The 21442-nt window shown below is 35.5% G+C and overlaps 1 protein-coding gene across 1 annotated transcript in view; it reads right to left on the bottom strand.

Annotated features, from left to right (window-relative positions):
• The window catches only part of IMMP1L (inner mitochondrial membrane peptidase subunit 1), an 81985-nt gene that overhangs the window by 16776 nt on the left and 43767 nt on the right, over positions 1–21442 (bottom strand). The window contains exons 3-5 of the mRNA XM_007460927.1: positions 10078–10211; positions 8458–8546; positions 4534–4660 (exon numbers count right to left, since the gene is read on the bottom strand). Coding sequence (XP_007460989.1) covers positions 4534–4660; positions 8458–8546; positions 10078–10182 — 321 coding nt within the window. The 5' untranslated portion in view covers positions 10183–10211. The remainder of the gene's footprint in view (positions 1–4533; positions 4661–8457; positions 8547–10077; positions 10212–21442) is intronic.

Below are 21442 nucleotides of genomic sequence, written 5' to 3'. Positions count from 1 at the left end.
TGAAAAAGCATCATTATTAAAAAGGATCATTTCAGCTACTGTGTGAAGAGTAGTCAGTAGAGGGGTAAGGAGGCAAGAAGATGGGAAAGGTATAAGCTCAGAGAGAAGTTCAGAAGTTACTGCAAGAAAACAAGAGTGAGATGAATTTGTCTTGCACCAGGATGGTAGCAGTGATGGGGGCAAGATGTCATTTAATTCTGATTATATTTACAAGATATAGTCATCATGATTTGCTAGTGGACTGGATGGGAGGGTGAAAGAGGAAGAGAGGCAAGGATGACTCCAAGGTTTATGACCTGAGTGAGCAGAAGAATGGAGGCGCCTTTACCGTGATTGGGAAATACATGTGGGACAAGCCAGTTTTGGAAGGAAAATCAGTTTAGTCTTGGACATATTAAGTTCAAGGTGAACATTATATACTAAGGTGGAGATATTAAACAGACTATCAGATATATGATTCTGGAGTTCAGGAAAGAAGCTGTGGTTGATATAAATTTAGGTCTTGAGTTAGATAGTATTTAAAACCATGAGACAGGAAGAGGTCACCTTAAGTGCACGTATATAAACAAAAGAAGTTTAAAATACAAACCCTGAGTTACTCCAATATTTGGAGGAACCAACAAAGGACACTCAGAAGAAGCAGGAAGAGAGGAAGAAAACCTAAAGAGAGCGGCATCCCCAAAACTCAGTGAAACCAGGCTTTGAGAACAACTACTTCAAATACTAACAATAGGTCAAGTAAAACGAGGACTGAAAGCTGACCACTGGATCAGCAACAGAGAAGTCATCTGTGGCTCTTAACAAGAACCTTTTCAGTAAAGTGCTGGGGACCAAAGTCTAAGTGGAATGAGTTCAAAAGAGAGTATAAAGTTCAGAGTTGAGTCAGTAAGTATGCACGACTCTTTCCTATAGGAGGATGTGGTGCCAAAGGAGTTTGTTTGTTTAGATGGGAGATTTTATAGCATGTTTGTTTGCTGATAGGAATTTACTGTATTCCAAAATGACTAACTATACCACAGTTACATTATGGATTAAAATCACAGCCCTGAACTATCACACAATGTTATCCTGAGAAAGATTATAAAGTGTTATTGTTTCTTGATTAGCTTTCTAAGAAAATTTTACTGTATTTCCTGAGTCCTGGCCCTATATTCCCTAGGGGAATGGAGACTATGTTAAATCGCCTGCTGTGCAGATCAACAGGAGAATGCCCATTCATTTAATGTATTTCCTACCTGCTAAATGCTTCTTCCAACTAAATTATTTTTGGCCAATTAGTGGCTTCTAGCAGCAAACTGAGGAATTCCTATAGTATAGAAAGGCAAGTTATTCAAGATGTTTGAGCTGAGTACAATTTGTTTCTTTTGAGAGTCACAAATTAAGCTCATTTCCTAGTAGCCAATGCTCAGCCCACAACCCAAGGGAAAAAATTACTGGCCTCAATACCATGAAAATAAGCAACACCCACTGCAATAGGACCTTGATAGGGACTGCTTAGCTTCCAAATGCTTAATGCAAAAAATAAATCACCTTTGGTAAGTGCTGCTTGCCACATGAACTTTTAGAACTCTGGAATGAATAAAATGGTTTCACATCACTTAACCAATGATCTGTTTATATTCTTGTTTGCCAACTTACAAACAATGCTATTTCTTTCATATGCTAAACTCTATGGTCTAGGTTCCAAATGACAATTTTGGTGTTTTGCTTTCTGAAGCACCTACTTAGGAGAATAAATGTTTTTTGCCTGAAATTCAAAACACATTTAATATATATCATCCTTATTATGCATCTCAATCAAGATCTGAATAGTAATGTCTTCATAACCTATAAACAACAATGATTTTTCTGAAAGGATGCACAGATAAGGGGAAGAAACCCCTTTCATAGAATGCAGCACCAGTGTGCTTCTGAGATAGCTGGAAAAGGGAACACTCTGGAGGGGCAGAATGCAAACAGTTTGGATATCTCTTCAGTGCTCCAAACTTGGATGAATTTTTGTTATAAATCACCTTGATTAATGGAACACATTTGCTAAAGTGGTTCTGTAATAGCTACACAATTCTTATGGCTTAAAAAACACAGCCTAGTGAAACTGGTGGAGCCGGGAAGCCTTCAAAAATCACTGGCTTGTCTTTCAGAACTAATACTGGCCCTGATCAGAAACAGTTGCCTTTCTTTTTAAAAGTAATAAAGACAAATACATTTTAAGGGAAGTACCATTTATGAGATGTGAGTAGAAATAATAATAGTAAGTAGAGGATATTTTGGGATGAAAAGTAGTGGCGTGGTAAAGAATATAGATTATGGACAGAGCCAGGCTACCTGTGTTTGAATCCCAACTGTTTCTCTTACTGTTTGAAATTGGACAATTTATTTAACCTCCCTGTTGTTCAGCTTTCGCATCGGTCAAATGCTACTACCACCTTCACTGGGTTACTGTTTTGATGATTAAATAAATTAACCCTTGGAAAGAGTTTCAACAGTGTCAGGTACAGAGTAAGTACATAGTTAAGTGCTGGCCAATATTATTACAATTGTTTGTACACTTATAAACATGCAAACCAAAGTGAATAGAATACACCTGGAACAAAATGGCAGTGTCCCCTAATTTATCCTCTCAACAAACATAAAAATTCGATGAGTGTCTTCTTTAAATAGAATATTCAAAAAAATGTACGTCTTATAGTCCTCTGGTTATTTTCTCTGATTACTTAGCAGAGATTTTATCTAAATCCTTTCATCCTAATATTCCTCCTCTAATAATTTAAAAAGAAAACAACAGCAGTGCACACACTGTACACAGATAGTAGATGCTATCATTTATATATTTTGTTATTCTTTCTGTTGACAAAACTCTTTCTGGTCTGAAGTATATGCTTGTTGCTAAAGCAACTTAGAAGTGACTAGAATGCCTCAAGAAATGATAATTAGTCATGTGAAGGTGAAACCATTACGTAAATAAGTGACATTTTTGAAAAATAAAAGGATAAGTATCCATGATGAAGGCCACAGAAAAATAGGTTACCTGATACCACATTCTCAACGTTAACATTATCACCATCAGCTAAGGATTCCTAGGATGTTTAGCACTGTAGTAATAAACATCAAAAGTGTAATAAACATTTGCACAGCTGAACCATAGTCTATTAAGAACGGTAAATAATAGATTACTTAATAGTCTACTGATCAAACTTATAGGGCAATCAGATGCTATTGTAGGTCAAAATAAATTTACAAGGATGAAGACAATTTAACTCTTAATTATATGTTTACACGGGGGACGAAGATAAAGTTACTTAACAGATGTAACAGCTCTATTAATAATCAGACAGTGACACAGAAAATTTAAACAAAATTAGAAAATTAAATTATAATTAAAGTAAGAAGAGTATATGCTGAGTAAACAGAAGGCTGCCCTCGCCTGCCACAAGCTGTCTCGGCAGCCATGTGACTGGTGAAAGGGGCTCACACATTACATCTGCTCTTCGCTCTTCCATTCTGCTGCTCTTGCTCTTCTTCCTAACTGAGTTGGCAAGCTGACTACACCAAAATATCTATCCTAAACATTTCAATAGGATTTTAAAAAACTAAACTACAAGACTGTGTTTGGTTTTACCAGATTTTCCACTAACAAGTCAGTGGAAAAACAATCGAAGCCAGAATTCCAGATTGCATTTACTTGTCATGTCTCCTTTGTCTCCTCCAGTCTATGACAATTCCTGACTTTCAGTTTTTTAAAGACCTTGACATTTTTGAAGAGTATTGGTCAATTATGTGGCAGAATGACCCTCAGTTAGGGTTTGTCTGATGTTTTCTCATGAGGCTATACCTTCTTTTTACAAGAGTACCACAAAAGTGATGTGCCCTTCTCAGTCCTTGAATTCAGGGGTCACATTATGTTGACGTCTTGTTACAGGTAAAGTTAACCTTGATCACTCAGTTAAGGTGGTATCTGCCAGGTTTCTCCTCTACGAAGCTACTGTTTTTCCCTTTGTAAAAATATCTTGGGAAAGATACTTTTTTTTTTCCCCGTATGCGGGCCTCTCACTGTTGTGGCCTCTCCCGTTGCGGAGCACAGGCTCCAGACGCGCAGGCTCAGCAGCCATGGCTCATGGGCCCAGCCGCTCCGCAGCATGTGGGATCTTCCCAGACCGGGACACGAACCCGTGTCCCCTGCATCAGCAGGCCGACTCTCAACCACTGCGCCACCAGGGAAGCCCAGGAAAGATACTTTGAGACTATGCAAATACACTATTTTTCCTCAAACGTCTGCCCATTATGTTGACATTCATTGGTGAATCTTGCCTGCAACAACTAATACTGAAATGTTTATACAGGGTTTTAAAAGGAAATAAAATATATAAACTATAATGGTCAAGTTGTTCTTGATACAAACATACTTAAATTCTAATGAATGCATTATTCTAACTTATATTCAAAATATGAAAAGTTATAATCATTTGTCAGTGTGTTCAGTTAATGTTAATCAACTATGATACCAATGAATAACATAATTGAAATGTTACTTACATAACTATGGCTTTTAAAGAAACCTGATGGACTATTGCTGAGAATTTTGTCTCCTTCCAAACCAATTACTCTTTTACAAATATTTGATTTTGGATCACTTGGGCTTTTTGCAATCACAATGTCACCTCTGAGGGGAAAAAGTCAAAGAAATGTCAGTGTTATTATTAACATAAACACATGCATGGCACTGATACAATACTTTTATAAAGCAACTTAAACAAAGCCACACCTTTTATCCTCTGACATACTGACCCTCCCATACATTTACCAGCTTTGAGAACCTTTGTGACTAACTTTATGGGTCAGAATCTAACAATAAGAGTGATGGAAAAGCTATTAGAAGATTCCAAAATTTCTGATAATTCCATGAGAATTATCTTCTTGCACTATACCCACTCAGTGTTACTTCTGTGTCCAAATTTTAGAACCAAAACTATGAAAAAACAATTCTGTGTAAATATGACCAAATTAACCAAGCAAATTTGACTGCCCAGCAGTAGCACTGATTGACTCTAGAGCACATAAAAAGGTAGAAACATCATCTGTGTTTCCCTAGAGCTTAAAGAACTGAGGAATTGCAGCATATAAATTATATAACCTGGATAGCTTACAGTACAGTCAAAAAAGACATATATTTGAGAAAAAATATCAGAAGACTCAGCCAAATAAAATGCTAAAAGCTGTCCAAACATATATTATAAAAAATAAACTGGCAAATCAAACATATAGAACCAATATGGATATGATTACATATGGAAGACATGATTCATGGAAGAAATAACAATCTACGTGTATTAGAAGACTAAGAAGATATCTAAAATTGGAAAGGAAGGAGATAAAAAAATATGACTAATGCCTCAACCAAAGAGAATACAATGCTCTTTCTGCATGAAATGAGCAATAAGTGAATTCTGTTGCTCACAATCAAAAGGATTTAATATATTTACTTATTATCTGTACCAGGTTCAGGAAATAACTTGATGTTGCTTGTAATAAAAGATGCATATATCAAAACTATCAAAAGTCACAAAAATAAAAGGAAGATGATGGTTAAATCAGAAACCTAGTTATTGCTATATGTAAGTATTACGAGTTCAAAACTTTTGGTAGTCAAGTCAAAAAATAAATTATGATTAATTACATGGCAATCATTACCTAATAAAATAAAGTTTAGTTTGGGAGGTATGACAAAATTTTCCTTAACAACTAAGTTAAAGAGGAATATACAAGAAGGATACTTATGTAAGGAAAGTAAAGATACCATCTTCACCAGAACTTTTACAGAAAATACAGCAACAGTATTCAGAACAGTCATTTCTTGAGGTTATTCTTGATAAGAGCTGAATGCTATTAAAACACTAAATTCTATAATTTGGAGTGCAATATAAGGCTTACACTTATTTGAAAATGTTATAAAGTATCTCTTTCCAACCATCTGGAACCATGTCAATGGAACTGTTCAGATGAATAAGTTTGCAAATATTGTAACCTAAGTAACATACTAACAAAGTTGATTTTGGCTAGCTTTGGGGAAAGAAATGTTTTCCATGGGAGTTTTATTCAGCTTAAGTGTTTTTTTGTTTGTTTGTTTGTTGCAGTACACGGGCCTCTCACTGTTGTGGCCTCTCCCGTTGCGGAGCACAGGCTCCGGACGCGTAGGGTCAGCAGCCATGGCTCACGGGCCCAGCCGCTCCGCGGTATGTGGGATCTTCCCAGACCGGGGCACGAACCCGTGTCCCCTGCATCGGCAGGCCGACTCTCAACCACTGCGCCACCAGGGAAGCCCTCAGCTTAAGTGTTTTGACAAAATAATCAATATGATCCTCAAAACAAACTCTGCACTTGAATGGCAACATAAAAATCATAATTCAGTCAAGGTGTTTTAATAGAAAGCATCATTACTGTATACTGTATTTCTGGTGGTCTAACCAGATATTATAGGCACAGAGCTTAAATCAAAATATATAACCTTGGACTCTCAACTCTTTCAAATAGGATTTTAAAAGAAACTTAATAGAACTAAGACTGAAATTTTCCTGTATCATTTATAAATATCCTTATTATCCCCTCCTAGATTGTAAGCTTTTGAAAACAAGGGTTTGTATCTTGCTAAGCCTAACATTCTCTATCAGGTGCAGCACATCTTATAAGAGAGGTGCTCAATAACTATTTGTTGAAAGAATAAGTAGTAATAAGAGACTATGGTTGTCTCAAGTATGAGAGTTCGGTCCACTGGACTGAAAAACTATGTGCTTTAGATACCAGAGATGCAGACTTTCATTTTCCCTAAATGAATGGCTACTCTATCTTTAGAAACAGCTAGCAAGAGGATCTCTTGCCAGGGGTCAGAGATTCCCCTGAAATCTCAAGAGTTCTGTGCTACAGATAAAAGAAAAAAATACTCAGGACACTAATGTTTTTAAAGTAGGAGTTACCAACTGACTGCCTTGGCTGTAAAAGTTACTTTGGTATGTCTCCTATAAATGCCAAAGTTTGAACTGTCCTTCCACCTGATGGGCCCCCTGAAGGAGCAGAATACAAAATAAAACCTCTAAAGAATCTTAATTAATTTACTAAATATAGTTATTTGTATTACCATCTGAATGCAAAGAGTATCTATCCAAAAAAAAAGACAATATTGAGCTGTTCATTCAAACACTATTTAGCCAATGAGTCCAGCTCCTTAAGGATGCTCAAGGACTATGAGAGTGAAATCATGTGATTAGCATGGAAAACAGAAGCTTGTCTTCATGTTGCAGTGAAGCTAGGTCTCCAGTTAATCCAAAGACTGTAATAAGTTATTTTGATACAAGTTAAAAGGAAAAGGAAGCTAGAACATAACCTGTTATATAAGTTTTATTTTATAACCCCATATCTATCAATTAGGTATTGTCTTGAAGTTGTTACGGATAAAAGATCTGAGGGATTACCCACAGACCATGCTAGACCATACAGCTTGAGCAAGAGAGAGTTTCTATTTACAGAATCTAAGATAGTGGAAGAAAGAGTAAACACAAAGAACAGTTTTACACTATTCTTGGTGATTTTTCAGTAATGTGAAGTAGACTGTAAAAAAGGACAATAATGAAAGAGGAATGCCTAAACCTACTTATGTTATAAGCTAGATACCAGCTCAAGTGAGTAAAATTTGTATTTTATGAAGATGAAATGTGATACAGATCTATTTTTTCAGAATTATGAAAAACTAATGGACCCCAAATTTTAGGGAATCAAAGTGGTGTCCTTTAGAAAATACACTAAATTACTAATACTTCACATCCATTCAGAAGGAATAATAATCAGGGAGTTAAGTAGAATAAACAGTATCTCAAGGATTGGAAACACCATTTAGACTAGGATTTTAAAAGATGTAGTGGCAAACAATATTTCCCAAGGAGTTTTTTAACTTAATATAATTAGTCAGGAGACTCATAATAGATAAGATTCCTGGCTCCCAGCTATATACAATGCTATAGTCTAAAAATCACCGACTGCTCATCATAGACTATAGAGAATAAGACAGTCATCAATAGAAATGCAGGATTATTTTAAAAATTAAAAAATCAAATCACTGATTTGGATATGTAATGTAGTTCCTAAGTCCCTGGTTCTTTATTCAAAACATTCTAGGACAAACCCACACCCCCAACCCCAGCCCAATAAAAAAAGGAAAGAAGGCTTGAACGCACATTATAAAAGGGACTGCTATCTACTTTGCACAATGATACAAGGAACTGCATGTTTAAAGAAACTATTAAAATTTCTCAAACTGAGAGAAAAAATTTGAGCCAAAATTTCATCCAGTTGGTCATTAATTTGGTTATTTACAAAAGAGTTTTTAAAGATAAAGTTAAGAAACTGCAGAAAAGACAATGTGTATGTGTGTTTTCACCATCTATTTAATATATCTGTGGCAGAATTTACCTTTGGATACCATAAAAATGTCGACTAAGATTTTCTGCAAAAACAATATCTGAATTTTGAATTGTAGGCTCCATTGATGGTCCAGAACACTGAAAGAAAGGCAATTTTTAAATTTTAAGTTGAAAACCTTTTAAAATATAAATCATCTGAGTAGGCTTAAAAGAAAGAAAATCAAGCAAATGTTCTTCAAGCTTGGAGGATGATTCATAATAAGCTGGAAGCTCCAAGATAAGTTCAACTCTACAGAGTAGCCAGCAAGTCTGGAAAAACAGGCAAAATATATTTAAAATGGTTTGTTAATATTATATTATAATAGAGAAATAAAATAACATTATCTATGTTTCCAAATTTTGGCCATCTTGTAAAATTTAAGCATCATGAGGGCAGGGACTTTGTCTCTCATATTCCCAATTGTGTAACCAAGGTCAAGAACAGTGCTTGGCATAAGGTTGATACTCAATATATACTTGTTGAATGAATAAATTAATGATTTTTTTTTCTTGCTACTGTCAGCTATCATCCAGTGCCCATGACAGTTATTTACCAAGTGGTATCATACTATTCTCAATGAGTTGATGCCTTTCCTTTTCTTCCAAGAGAACAGCTTACTCATTTGATGGGGCTGCAACTTATATTTTCTACTGAAAAATATTGGCATAATGAGATGTACTTTAAAGATTTTCATATTAGTAGGTAAAACAATAATCTTCATATATATCTCAAAACTGTAATAAATGATCATTGCAACTTGAAAAATCTAAACACAACAGTCTCCATTCACTCCACCTACATGTAAATAAAACTTTTTACTCAAAACTTCCTACTTGGGTAGAAAAAACAAAGACCACAATGCAAGTTTTTTGCTAACTCTGTAGCCTACTGGAAATACCAATGTAAATTTAAAAAAATCAAAGAGGGGAGTTTCAGTTAAATATATTTATTTGCATTACTCCAGCTCAACTTGAGATTATATGACTGTGAATATCTTAGGGTAAACCTGATAAAAATAGCAACACCAACAGCAAAACTTACTGACTGAACAATCAATCAATTTATTCTTTCATTTATATGACAAAAGGTTAGTATTGTCATGGTTGATAGATTTATGATTCAATATTAAGAAAATGCATTGGTAGGAGGACAGCCTTAACATTTTAATGTTGACACAAGGCAGAATAATCATTTATTTTCAGGACAGTTATTGATACTCTTTACAGTGGTTAAAAGTAGGGGCTTTGAAAATCAGAAATCTGTGCTGAAATTCCAAGTCTACTTGGAATTGTGGGACCTGCAGAAAGTTACTTAAGCTTTCTGAGCCTCAGTTTCCTCATGTGTATAATAGATTTCTAGTAAGTATCTCATAGAGTGTAAAAGATTAAATGAGTTAATAAATGTAAAACATCAAACACATCCTGGAACACAGTAAGTAGCATTCAATAAATGGTAAAAACTAGTATTATTAGATTAATAGGGCCTTTGTGCCCCTGCAAGAAACAATGCAGGACCATATTTAAAGTTACAGTTCTTATATTTTATATCAGTGCCAATTCAAACACTCTCTTCCTTCAATTTAAAAAAAACATATTTTAAATGATTATTTTCTTGAATGTAAAAACTTACCATGACAACACCACCAACGTATTCAAAAGCACAATGAGCTATACAGCCATACTGAATAGTATAGCCAACAAGCCGAAAGGTTTTTCCCAGAACACCACGAAGCATAGTTCTATGTAGACTCTGCCACCATTGGCCTGATGGTAAATTTCAAAAAGTTTCATGATCAATACTATTTAAAAACACTTAAGAAATAGGTCTATTGTAAAATATTTTACAATCACCCAGAGTGTATTAAATGCCTAATATGGTTTGGTGCAGAAAATCAAGAGTTTATTTTCATTTTTGCCGAAGGTTTTTTAAAATGGCAAATTATAGCCACTTAATATTGTGATCTTCTAAACAGAGATTATATTCAAATATCACTGGGTTTATATATGAATTTGATAACTAGTAGACTCTGAACTTGTCTCTCCCCTTTCATGCCTTGGTTATTTCTTGGTATTAAGGCAGATATCTAAGAAATGATATTAACTCTTACAAATACTAATAACAGTTTTTCATACTGTTGCCTGCTATAGTACATCAGTTCTCGTCATAACATAATATAGGAATAAAGGGGAAAGCACTAGAATAGGTGTATGAAAATGCGAGTTTTAAACTGCTTCCTTTATTAATTTGCATGATCTTCAATGAATCACTTAACCTCTCTGGGCCTTAATAAAATGGAAATAATAGTATCTCACAGAATGGTTCTGAGAATCAAATTCAATAACATGTCAAAGTGGCTTTGTAAATTATAAAGTTACATTCAGTTTTCAGTTATTAACTATTGATATAACAATGAACACATGAATATTATGAAACAGCACAAAGAAACATGTATTTTTAGAAAGCTATATACCTTAACATACTGATATTACTCATCTAAAACAGTCCTAGTGTTTGTCCCTTCCTTTCCATTTACCTGCTAAAACTATGTTTCAAGCGTTTCTCAACTAAGGCTTAGGCCTAGACTCCTATGCACTGTTCTCAGATTAAATTTACTAAAACACATCAACAACAATAATAATATGTAACATTTGCTCAATGCTTGGATATGTCAGGTTTTACAAATTAATCTCTGTATTAATTTGTAATTAATAGTATAGTAATAGATAGTATTAGATACTATTACTATACTAATGGATAGTATTAGATACTATTACTATCTATACTATAGTAATAGATAGTATTACCATTATCATTTTATAGATAAGACAAAGGAATAGATAGTATTAGATACTATTACTATTTATACTATAGTAATAGTATCACCATTATCATTTTATAGATAAGACAAAGGAATAGATAGTATTAGATACTATTACTATCTATACTATAGGAATAGATAGTATTACCATCACCATTTTATAGATAAGACAAAGGAACCTAAGAGTAGTAAACTTGCATGCTAAACATCACAAAATTGGAAAGTGATACTCAAGAACTTAACCATTATGTTACACTGACTTCCATATTACTCCCTTGCTCCCATAACCTCAATCGTTCTCTATCAGATCAAGTACAGATTACTCATTTTCAGGATCTTTGACAGATGGCTCCCATTCCATCCTCAGATTCCAACCTGATCTTCCCTGATGCTCTTACATGAATGAACTACTCCATCATACTGGTCCAGTTTACTTAGGGTATACTGCCCAACCAACACTTATGTATGCCAATACCCATGCCTGGAATATACCCATCATGATACCCATCATGTATCTAATTTGTAACTCTTCTCCAAATGCTCTCAACAGGCAAGTTTTTCCTTCTCCTCCGGGTTCCTATGGTTGCTTATGTTCATTTTTTAATGATTAAGAACACTGTTTCTAAAGCTGATCTTGTCTTGAGCAGGTATCCTGGCTCCACCACATTTTAGCTGTGTGACCTTAGGAGGTTATTTTACCTCTGTAAACCTCAAGTGCCTTTCCCTGTAAAATGGCCTTAGTATCAGTACCTATCTCAGAGAGTTAGTGAGGATTACATGTAATCAGATATATAGTCTGTGTAGCAGAATATATCAATAAATTCTAGTTACTATATCATTCACTTGGCAATCAGCATGTGCTATATAACCTCATAACATTAGTTGCATTTTCAAGTGTCTAAGTTTCTCCCTAACTTATGTTTAAATAAAATAATAGAATTTTATTTTTTTGGCTGCACCACATGGCTTGCAGGATCTTAGTTCCCCAACCAGGGATTGAACCCAGGCCCTCGGCAGTGAAAGCATGGAGTCCTAACCACTGGACCACCAGGGAATTCCCAACAATAGAATTTTAGAGCCCACAGCATAGAACTATATCCTTTATTAGTGTTTTATTACTTATTAGTGTTTATTCACCTATTAAACATTTATTATGTCTTCTCCCCTAACAAGTCTTCTCTGGCACCACCCCAAGAAATGTTACTTATGATTTGTGCCACTCTCCTACCTTAAGCATACATTGATTATAATACTTACCACACTGTATTATTCATATCTTTTCCCTTATTACATACTATATTTGCTTATATGTCTGTGGGCAGTGACTATGCAGCATTCATCTTTGGGTCCTTAGGGCCTACAAAGAATGCTTGCCTGACTGAATTAATGAATAAATATTGAACCCAAATCTCCTATAATTTCAACATCTTCAGTATGATAAAAATAGTTATAAGGTTCAAAATGATTATCAGAAGACCACTGAGATTTTTGGTTAATGAGGAGACACGTTAATGTCATACTCACTGAAGAAAGAAAAAAACTGTCAGTAACATATTAAAAAGTGTTCTCATTAAATCTTTTAAGTAATATGAAATATTCCATCTTAGGAATCTGGCTTACAGTAATAACTGATGCACTTTAAAAACTATTGATATTTAGAATTTAATAAATAAGAAGTGATATTTAAAAACACTTCATAACTGAGGCTCAATTAATTCAGAAAAGATTGAAGAGGAATAACAATAATAGAACATTATTTGTAACGTTAACTAGGTTGTGTAAACACTACCTTGCTCCCACTATAAAACTAGGGAAAAAAGTAGGGGTTAAGTCTGAAAGCTTAGCTTTGAAAATGTGATCTATGAAAACAAATCCTAAAAAGTAGTGAAATGAATATTACATTTAAAAACTAAAATAAAAATGAGCTAACCTGATGTTAGAGAGGGGATATATTATCAAACAAGAAGAAACATGTGGCACTCAGCAAGATATTGTTAACACAGATAAAAGGTGAAATTTAGAGGGGAGATTAATAGCAATCTACCAAAATTTAAATAATTTGGATTATGCAATAGATTATGCATTTGGCTAAAAAACATACTAAAGAAATACAAAGATGCTATAACAATACAATGGTTCTGATTCACTGAGAGGCCCTGTAATTAACTCCCATTCAGAAGTAATTGGGGCCATAAAGCCTTTTTTTATTACTCAGTAAATGCTCAATCCCAAATACAATGTTTGTGATGAAACTGTCTCATAAAATAATAAAACAGATGAGTGATCAGAAGAAAGAAGTTAACAGACATTGTTTCTTCCCTAGAGATATTAGCCACAGAATGGTGTCTGAAGTGTATGAAACTATTTTGGATCTTAATCTCCTAGATGAAAAGAGCGATGGATCTATTTATAGAGGACTCTGAGGATCAAGACTACTTGGTCTTATATTTAAAAGTGCAATGAGGAGCACTGTTGAGAAATACTGAAATTGAGAATAAGAGCTGATGAATCTTTTTTTAAGAGAAATCTCAGAGTAGAAAGTAACATTCATATAAGACAAATAAACCACATACACTGCTAGCACTCAGTAGATCTACTAGCAAAAGGAATTAATTAACACAGAGGTTTCAAACCTCTGGTTTACATAGTGATTTCAAGGGGTCCATGACTCTATATATGCATACATTTGCCAGATATCTTGTTTGTCCCTTTGGACTCACTCTCTACCTTTCTCCGTACTGCTCTCTGTACTTGGAAAACTGACCTATATGAACTACATCAAGGCACTTCAGTCAAGCTTCGACTTCCAGCAGGAAGTCAGAGGAAGGAATGGTTATGTATCTTCCTGGCTCCCTCCCTCTAGAGTCTTCTCAGGCTGGCTATGTCCTTGGACGAAAGGTCATTGTCTCCAAAGGCATAGGAGCCACTTTGTGGGGTTTCCCATTGGCCAAATTTCAGATTTAAAAATAAATAATAACAGTAATAAATAATATATTAGAATAAAATGAAATCTACTGAGGACATTTTTTTAAAAAGAAGTATGTGTTAGGGACAAGGCAAGTTCTTTATCAAAAAAATGGCAGCTAATATATATAGAGAGGGAATAATGAAATTATTACCAATGTAATAATTCATTCAGGCAAGGGCCATTAATAGATGTTTAAAATTACTGGACGATGTTCTGGATTAGAAGAATTAACATTATTAAAATGGCCATACTACCCAAAGCAATCTACAGATTTAATGTTATCCCTATCAAATTACCCATGACATTTTTCAAAGAACTAGAACAAATAACGCTAAAATTTATATGGAACCACAAAAGACCCAGAACTGCCAAAGCAATCCTGAGGAAAAAGAACAAAGCTGGAGGCGTAACCCTCCCAGACTTCAGACAATACTACAAAGCTACAGTAATCAAAACAGCATGGTATTGGCACAAAAACAGACATATGGATCAATGAAATAGAGAGCCCAGAAATAAGCCCACACACCTACAGTCAATCTTCAACAAAGGAGGCAAGAATATACAATGGAAAAAAGTCTCTTCAATAAGTGGTGTTGGGAAAACTGGACAGCTACATGTAAAAGAATGAAATTAGAACATTCTCTAACACCATACACAAAAATAAACTCAAAATGGATTAAAGACCTAAACGTAAGACCAGATACTATAAAACTCCTAGAGGAAAACATAGGCAGAACACTCTTTGACATAAATTGCAGCAATAATTTTTGAATCTGTCTCCTAGAGTAATGGAAATGAAAACAAAAATAAACAAATGGGACCTAATGAAACTTGAAACTTTTGCACAGCAAAGAAAACCATAAACAAAATGAAAAGACAACCTACAGAATGGGAGAGATTATTTGCAAATGATGTGACCAACAGGGCTTAATTTCCAAAATATACAAACAGATCATACAGCTCAATATAGAAAACAAACAACCCAATCAAAAAATGGGCAGAACACCTTAATAAACATTTCTCTAAAGAAGACATACAACAGGAACATGAAAAGATGCTCAATATCGCTAATTATTAGAGAAATGCAAATCAAAACTACAATAATATATAACCTCACACATATCAGAATGGCCCTCATCAAAAAGTCTACAAATAATAAATGCTGGAGAGGGTGTGGAGAAAAGGGAACCCTTTTACACTGTTGGTGTAAATGTAAATTGGTGCAGCCACTATGGAGAACAGTACGGAGGTTCCTTAAAAAACTAAAAATAGAGTTACCATATGATCCTGCAATCCCACTCCTAGGCATATATCCAGAGAAAACTCTAATTCAAAAAGATACATGCACCCCAATGTTCACAGCAGCACTATTTACAATAGCCAAGACATGGAAACAACCTAAGTGTCCATCAACAGATGAATGGATAAATAAGATGTGGCACATATATATATCTATATCTATCTATCTATCTATCTATCTATCTATCTATCTATCTATCTATCTACACAATGGACTATTAGCCACAAAAAAGAATGAAATATTGCCATTTGCAGCAACATGGATGGACCCAGAGATTATCATACTAAATAAAGTCAGAAAGAGAAAGACAAATAACATATGATATCACTTATATGTGGAAGCTAAAAAAATGATACAAATGAACTTATTTACAAAACAGAAATAGACTCACAGACATAGAAAACAAACTTATGGTTACCAAAGGGGAAAGGTGAGGGGAAGGATAAATTAGGAGCTTTGGATTAACAGACGCACACTACTTTATGTAAAATAGATAAACAACAAGGTCCTACTGTATAGCATGGGGAACTGTATTCAATATCCTGTAATAAACCATAATGAAAAAGAATCTGAAAAAGGATGATAGATAGATAGATAGATAGATAGATAAACTGAACCACTTTTCTATACACAGGAAACTAACACAACATTGTAAATCAACTGTAGTTCAATTTAAAAAAATACTGGGTAAAAGGTTGTTGGTAAACAGGATATGTGCAAAGTATTAAAGTAAATAGTTTATTATTTACAAAGGGAACAAAATACCTTTACATGAAGAGATCAAGTAAATATTACCTTTACATGAAGAGATCAAGTACATATTAACTATGTGATCAAATTTAGCTGCATAAATAATGGTAAAAACTGATATGTAGCTTCCTGACATGATGCAGTGACACACAGTACATCATCATCTTTGTACTATTCTTGCCAGAAGTGTATAACCTAAATCTAATTATGAAAAATCAGACACATCTGTATCATAATCCATAAACAACTTGAACACTTAAAATATAAATTTAATAAAATAATAAGAGTATTATTTTAAATTATAAGAATAATTTAAAATACAAGGACATGACAACCAAATACAATATGAAATCCTTAACTGGATCCTGAAGCAAAAGAAAAAGAAAAGCAATAAAAGATATTATGGGAAATTTGAACATAGCCTGTAAATCAAAACACATCATCATTTCAATGTTATATTTAACGATATCATGACTATGCAGAATGATCTTGTTCATAGGAGAAAAACACTGATTTAAAGATGAATGTAACTGTAACTTTCTTTCACATGGTTTACTTCTGCTACTAATAATATAGATAGACATATGTAGATAAATTTATACACACACATATACAAATATATACATACACATATATATGTATATATATATATATATATATATATATATGGAGTAATAGAGAAAGATAATATGGCAAGATGTTCACTGTAAATCCAGATGGAGTGTATATGAATGTGTATAACATTTTTTTCAACTCTAGAATAGAATTTTTTTAAAAAGAAACACTTGGAGGAAAAGGGGTGTCCTCATAGTCATTAGGTCATTCAATCATTCAACAAATATTTATTGAGCTTCTACTATATGCCAAATACTGTGTTCAGCCCTGGAAATACAATAATGAACACGATGCCTGCCCTTATAGAGCTTATAGCTTATTGGGGCAGATGTCACACACACATACAAACTAGACAAACATGTAAATATATTAAATAATTTCCATAAAGGAAAAAATAGGGTAAAGTGATACAGAATTATTGGTGGGACATATTCGTCTTAAGGATGAATCAGGAAAGATTTCTCTAAGAAAATACCACTGAAGTTAGGACCTGAAAGATGAAATAACTATGGAAATTGTGGAAAGAACATTAAAAGCAGATGAAACAGAAAGCATGTGCTTAAGGAATTAAAAGAAGACTGGAGCACTGTGTGAAGGACATTAAATGAGACTAGAGAAAGAGGAAAAATTATTCAAGTCTTGTAGAACTTTGGATTTAATTCTAAGACTAATGGGAAGCCACTGAAGGATTTAAGCAGGAGAGTAACATGATCTGATTTAGAATTTAAGATCACTCTCATTGTTATGTAGAGAAAGGAATGGAATGGGTGCAAGATTAGAAATGCTGGGAGGGTAGTTAGGCTGGACCAACTACAGAAGTGGCAATGGAGATGGAGAAAAATGGACAGATTTGAGAAACTTTGGGAGCAAAATAAATGACAAGGAAAAGGAAAGAATCAGGATGACCCTCAAGTTTCTGGACTGAGTAACTGGGTAAATGGAAGTCTATTTACAAGGTTCCTCTCACACACACATTGGGATAGAAAATGAAGGGTCTGATTTTGGTCATGTTAAAATTGATATATTTGTGAGATATCCAACTGGACATGTTAGAGATGGTGCTCTGGAACTCTGGAAAGGAAGTTTCATACATGGGAAGTCTTAAAAAAAATTACTATCTTAGGACTATATTCTACTACAAACAAGAGAAAACTAGAATAACATTAACTTAAGTAAGGGATTTATTTTCTATTAACACTAGTTGCTATATCCAAGTTACAGGCAGGAAGAAAGAAAAAGTATAAAGAGTATCCTGATGAACTCTTTTAAAAATATATATATATATATTTATTTATTTTTGGCTGCATTGGGTCTTCATTGCTGTGCACGGGCTTTTTCTAGTGTGGCGAGCGGAGGCTACTCTGTTGCGGTGCGCTGGCTTCCCATTGAGGTGGCTTCTCTTGCTGCGGAGCACGGGCTCTAGGTGCATGGGCTTCAGTAGTTGTGGCTCACAGGCTCTAGAGCACAGGCTCAGTAGTTGTGGCACATGGGCTTAGTTGCTCCGCGGCATGTGGGATCTTCCCTACCAGGGCTTGAACCCGTGTCCCCTGCATTGGTAGGTGGATTCTCAACCACTGTGCCACCAGGGAAGCCCATCTTTTTGTCTTTTTATCCAAAAAAAAAAAAATCTTTGTTCCATCAACACCTAACTGGCCAAAAGTATATAACTAAGTACAGTAAGGTGTACTTATAACTAAGTACAGGGGTGCTGAGAGAACATTGCTGTTCTCTTTATAAGCTTTGTAGCACTATCTGACCTTGAAAAATCACCTGAGTATTACCTGAGAAAAATTAAAACATTAAAGAAAGTATGAAAGGGAGACACGGAAATGGAGACAACATATACAGTCAAGTCTTTGGAAAAGTTTGGCTATGAAGGCAAACTAAACAGCAGAGCAGGGGTTTTCATCCTCAGCAGTACTGACATTTGGCGCCAGACAATTCTTTGTTGTGGGCAGCTATCTTTTACATTGTAGGATTTTAGCAGCATCCCTGGCCTCCAGATGCCAGGAGGACCCCTTTCCTAGTTGTTACAAACTAAAATGTCTCCAGACATTGCCACATGTCCCCAGGATGTAAAACGGCCCTCAGTTGAGAACCACAGCAGTAGAGTAATAGCAAGAATGTGGTATTTAGCAAGTTTTTTAAAACACAGAAACACAGTAGCATATGCTTGAGAGCCAATGGTAACAATCCCACAGGGAGATGAAGAGAGACTACTGATAAGTGAGGGAGAAGAGGAGAGGGGAATAGAGAGATGCCTGAACACTGACATAAAGAAGGCAAGAGGAAGACTTCAATGCCAGTTTTGACAGAGTACTTATACCAGAATAACGTCTTGGTTGCAAAATCTGGATAAACAAAATAGCTGTTTAAAGGCATTAGGCAGCAATATAGGCAAGCCTTGAGGGGCAAGTATATATGAAAGAAGGGAAGAACATAAGGTAAACACATTCACTTGGCCTTTTCTCCAAGAATACTCGTCAATTTACAGCACAGGAAAATAAAAATTTTAGCAGAAAGTGGCAGTTCCATTTGGTTAAGAAAGAGGTTGGAATTTATGGCCGTCAAAGTAGATGGCACATGAGGATCAAACTGTAGACAGGTAGGAACCATAAGTCGGCATGCAATTTTGCCACGAAGTGCTAGCCAACTCCTAAATTGCTACCTGAGCAGAGTGAGACTCCAGAATCTCAGTAGAAAGCAGCAAATAAAAGGCTAAAAACCTAAACAGAGATGTTAGCAACCACAGAATACCACGCAATGTGAGGGAGACAGGGGTTGGACTTCAAGACCCTCCAAGGCTGGCCATGCTGGCTGGTTATGACTGCAGTAGGGTTACCACTGAGAGTGAGGGCAAAACTGAAAGGGATCAGCCTTAACAAAGAATACAACCCACCCTTGACAGGATTAAAGTGACCTGTTCACACACTACCTGGCTGCTGAGGAAAAACAAAACAAAAGCTCTGAATTTTCATAGGAAGAATACAACATCAATGAGAACTCCCACAATATTTTCTATAATGTTGGAGTGGGAAGGCCTTTTTCATTTTTATTTATTTATTTATTTATTTATTTTTGCGGTACGTGGGCCTCTCACTGTTGTGGCCTCTCCCGTTGCGGAGCACAGGCTCCGGACACACAGGCTCAGCGGCCATGGCTCATGGGCCCAGCCGCTCTGCGGCATGTGGGATCCTCCCGGACCGGGGCACGAACCTGAGTCCCCTGCATCGGCAGGCGGACTCTCAACCACTGCACCACCAGGGAAGCCCAGGAAGGCCTTTTTTAAAACAAAACTGAGATATAATTCACATGCCATGAAATTCACTCTTAAAGTATACAATTGTAAAAGCTGTGTTCTAATACTGATAGTTTTGTCAGTTTGATGGTAGAAAAATGAAGGAGCTCTTAATTCAGGTTTTTATCTTCTCAATCTCATGAGCTGAGGTTTAGAGCAGAGACTGAGAACTCTCGGCATAAAGCAAGCTGGTAAACTGAGAACTGGTTACAGATGTGTATTGCTTCTGTAGATATAGAACATACAGATCTGTCTATTGCTCCTGTAATGAATTACCATAAAGTTAGTGGTTTAAAACAAGACTAATTTATCATCTTACAGTCTGTAGGTCAGAAGTCCAATATGTGTCTCACTGAACTAAAAATCAAGGTTTGGCAGGGCTGCATTCCCTTCTGGAAGCTCTAGGGAAGAATCATTTCCTTGCCTTTTCCAGCTTCTAGAAGCTACAAACATTCCTTGGCTCATGGTCCCCTTCTTCCGACTTCAAAGTAAGCAGCACTGCATTTCTCTGACCAGTCACATCTCCCTCTAACTCTCTGGCTTTATTTTGCCATCTTCTTGCACTCTTAAGAACCCCTGTGATTAAACAGAGCCCCCCCAGATAATCCATGATAATCTCCTCATTCACATTCCTTAATTTAATCACATCTGCAAAGTCCTTTTTGCCATGTAAGGTAACATATTCACATGTTCGAGGGATTAAGACATGGATATCTTGGAGTGAGGGGTGGAATTATTCTACCTGCCACATCAAAATACTGACACACTCAACCAGTGGTTATCAAAGTGTGGTCCCCAGATCGATCAGCAGGCATTTGTCTGAAGTGCAAATTCTTGGGCCAAACTCAAGATTTATGTAATCAGAATGGGAGTGTTGCTCAGCAGTCTGTGTTTTAACAAGTTCTCCAGGTGATTCTGAAATAGAATTTGAATTCTGTTCAAATTCTGTGCAAATTCTCAGAATATGCTCTAAGCTCCCAGGTGGCCAATAGCCACTTCTATCCTTGAGCAGCCTTGCTCATCTAGTCATTTATTACTGTGTGCCAGATAACTTACCATATTCCATGTGTGCTGTGAAAAAAGTTGGGAAGCTCTGGCATATAGAATTTTACTCCACCTAGGAAACAGAATTTATTACTTTTTATTCCCTATTACATTTACATTTTTTTTTTTTTTTTTTGGGGTACGCGGGCCTCTCACTGCAGTGGCCTCTCCCACTGCAGAGCACAGGCTCCGGACGCGCAG

The sequence above is a fragment of the Lipotes vexillifer genome, unplaced genomic scaffold, assembly GCF_000442215.2.
Source record: "Lipotes vexillifer unplaced genomic scaffold, Lipotes_vexillifer_v1.1 scaffold627, whole genome shotgun sequence".
NCBI lineage: Eukaryota > Metazoa > Chordata > Mammalia > Artiodactyla > Lipotidae > Lipotes > Lipotes vexillifer.
Note: the sequence above shows the minus strand (reverse complement) of the source record. Positions and strands in the feature narration are given on the sequence as shown.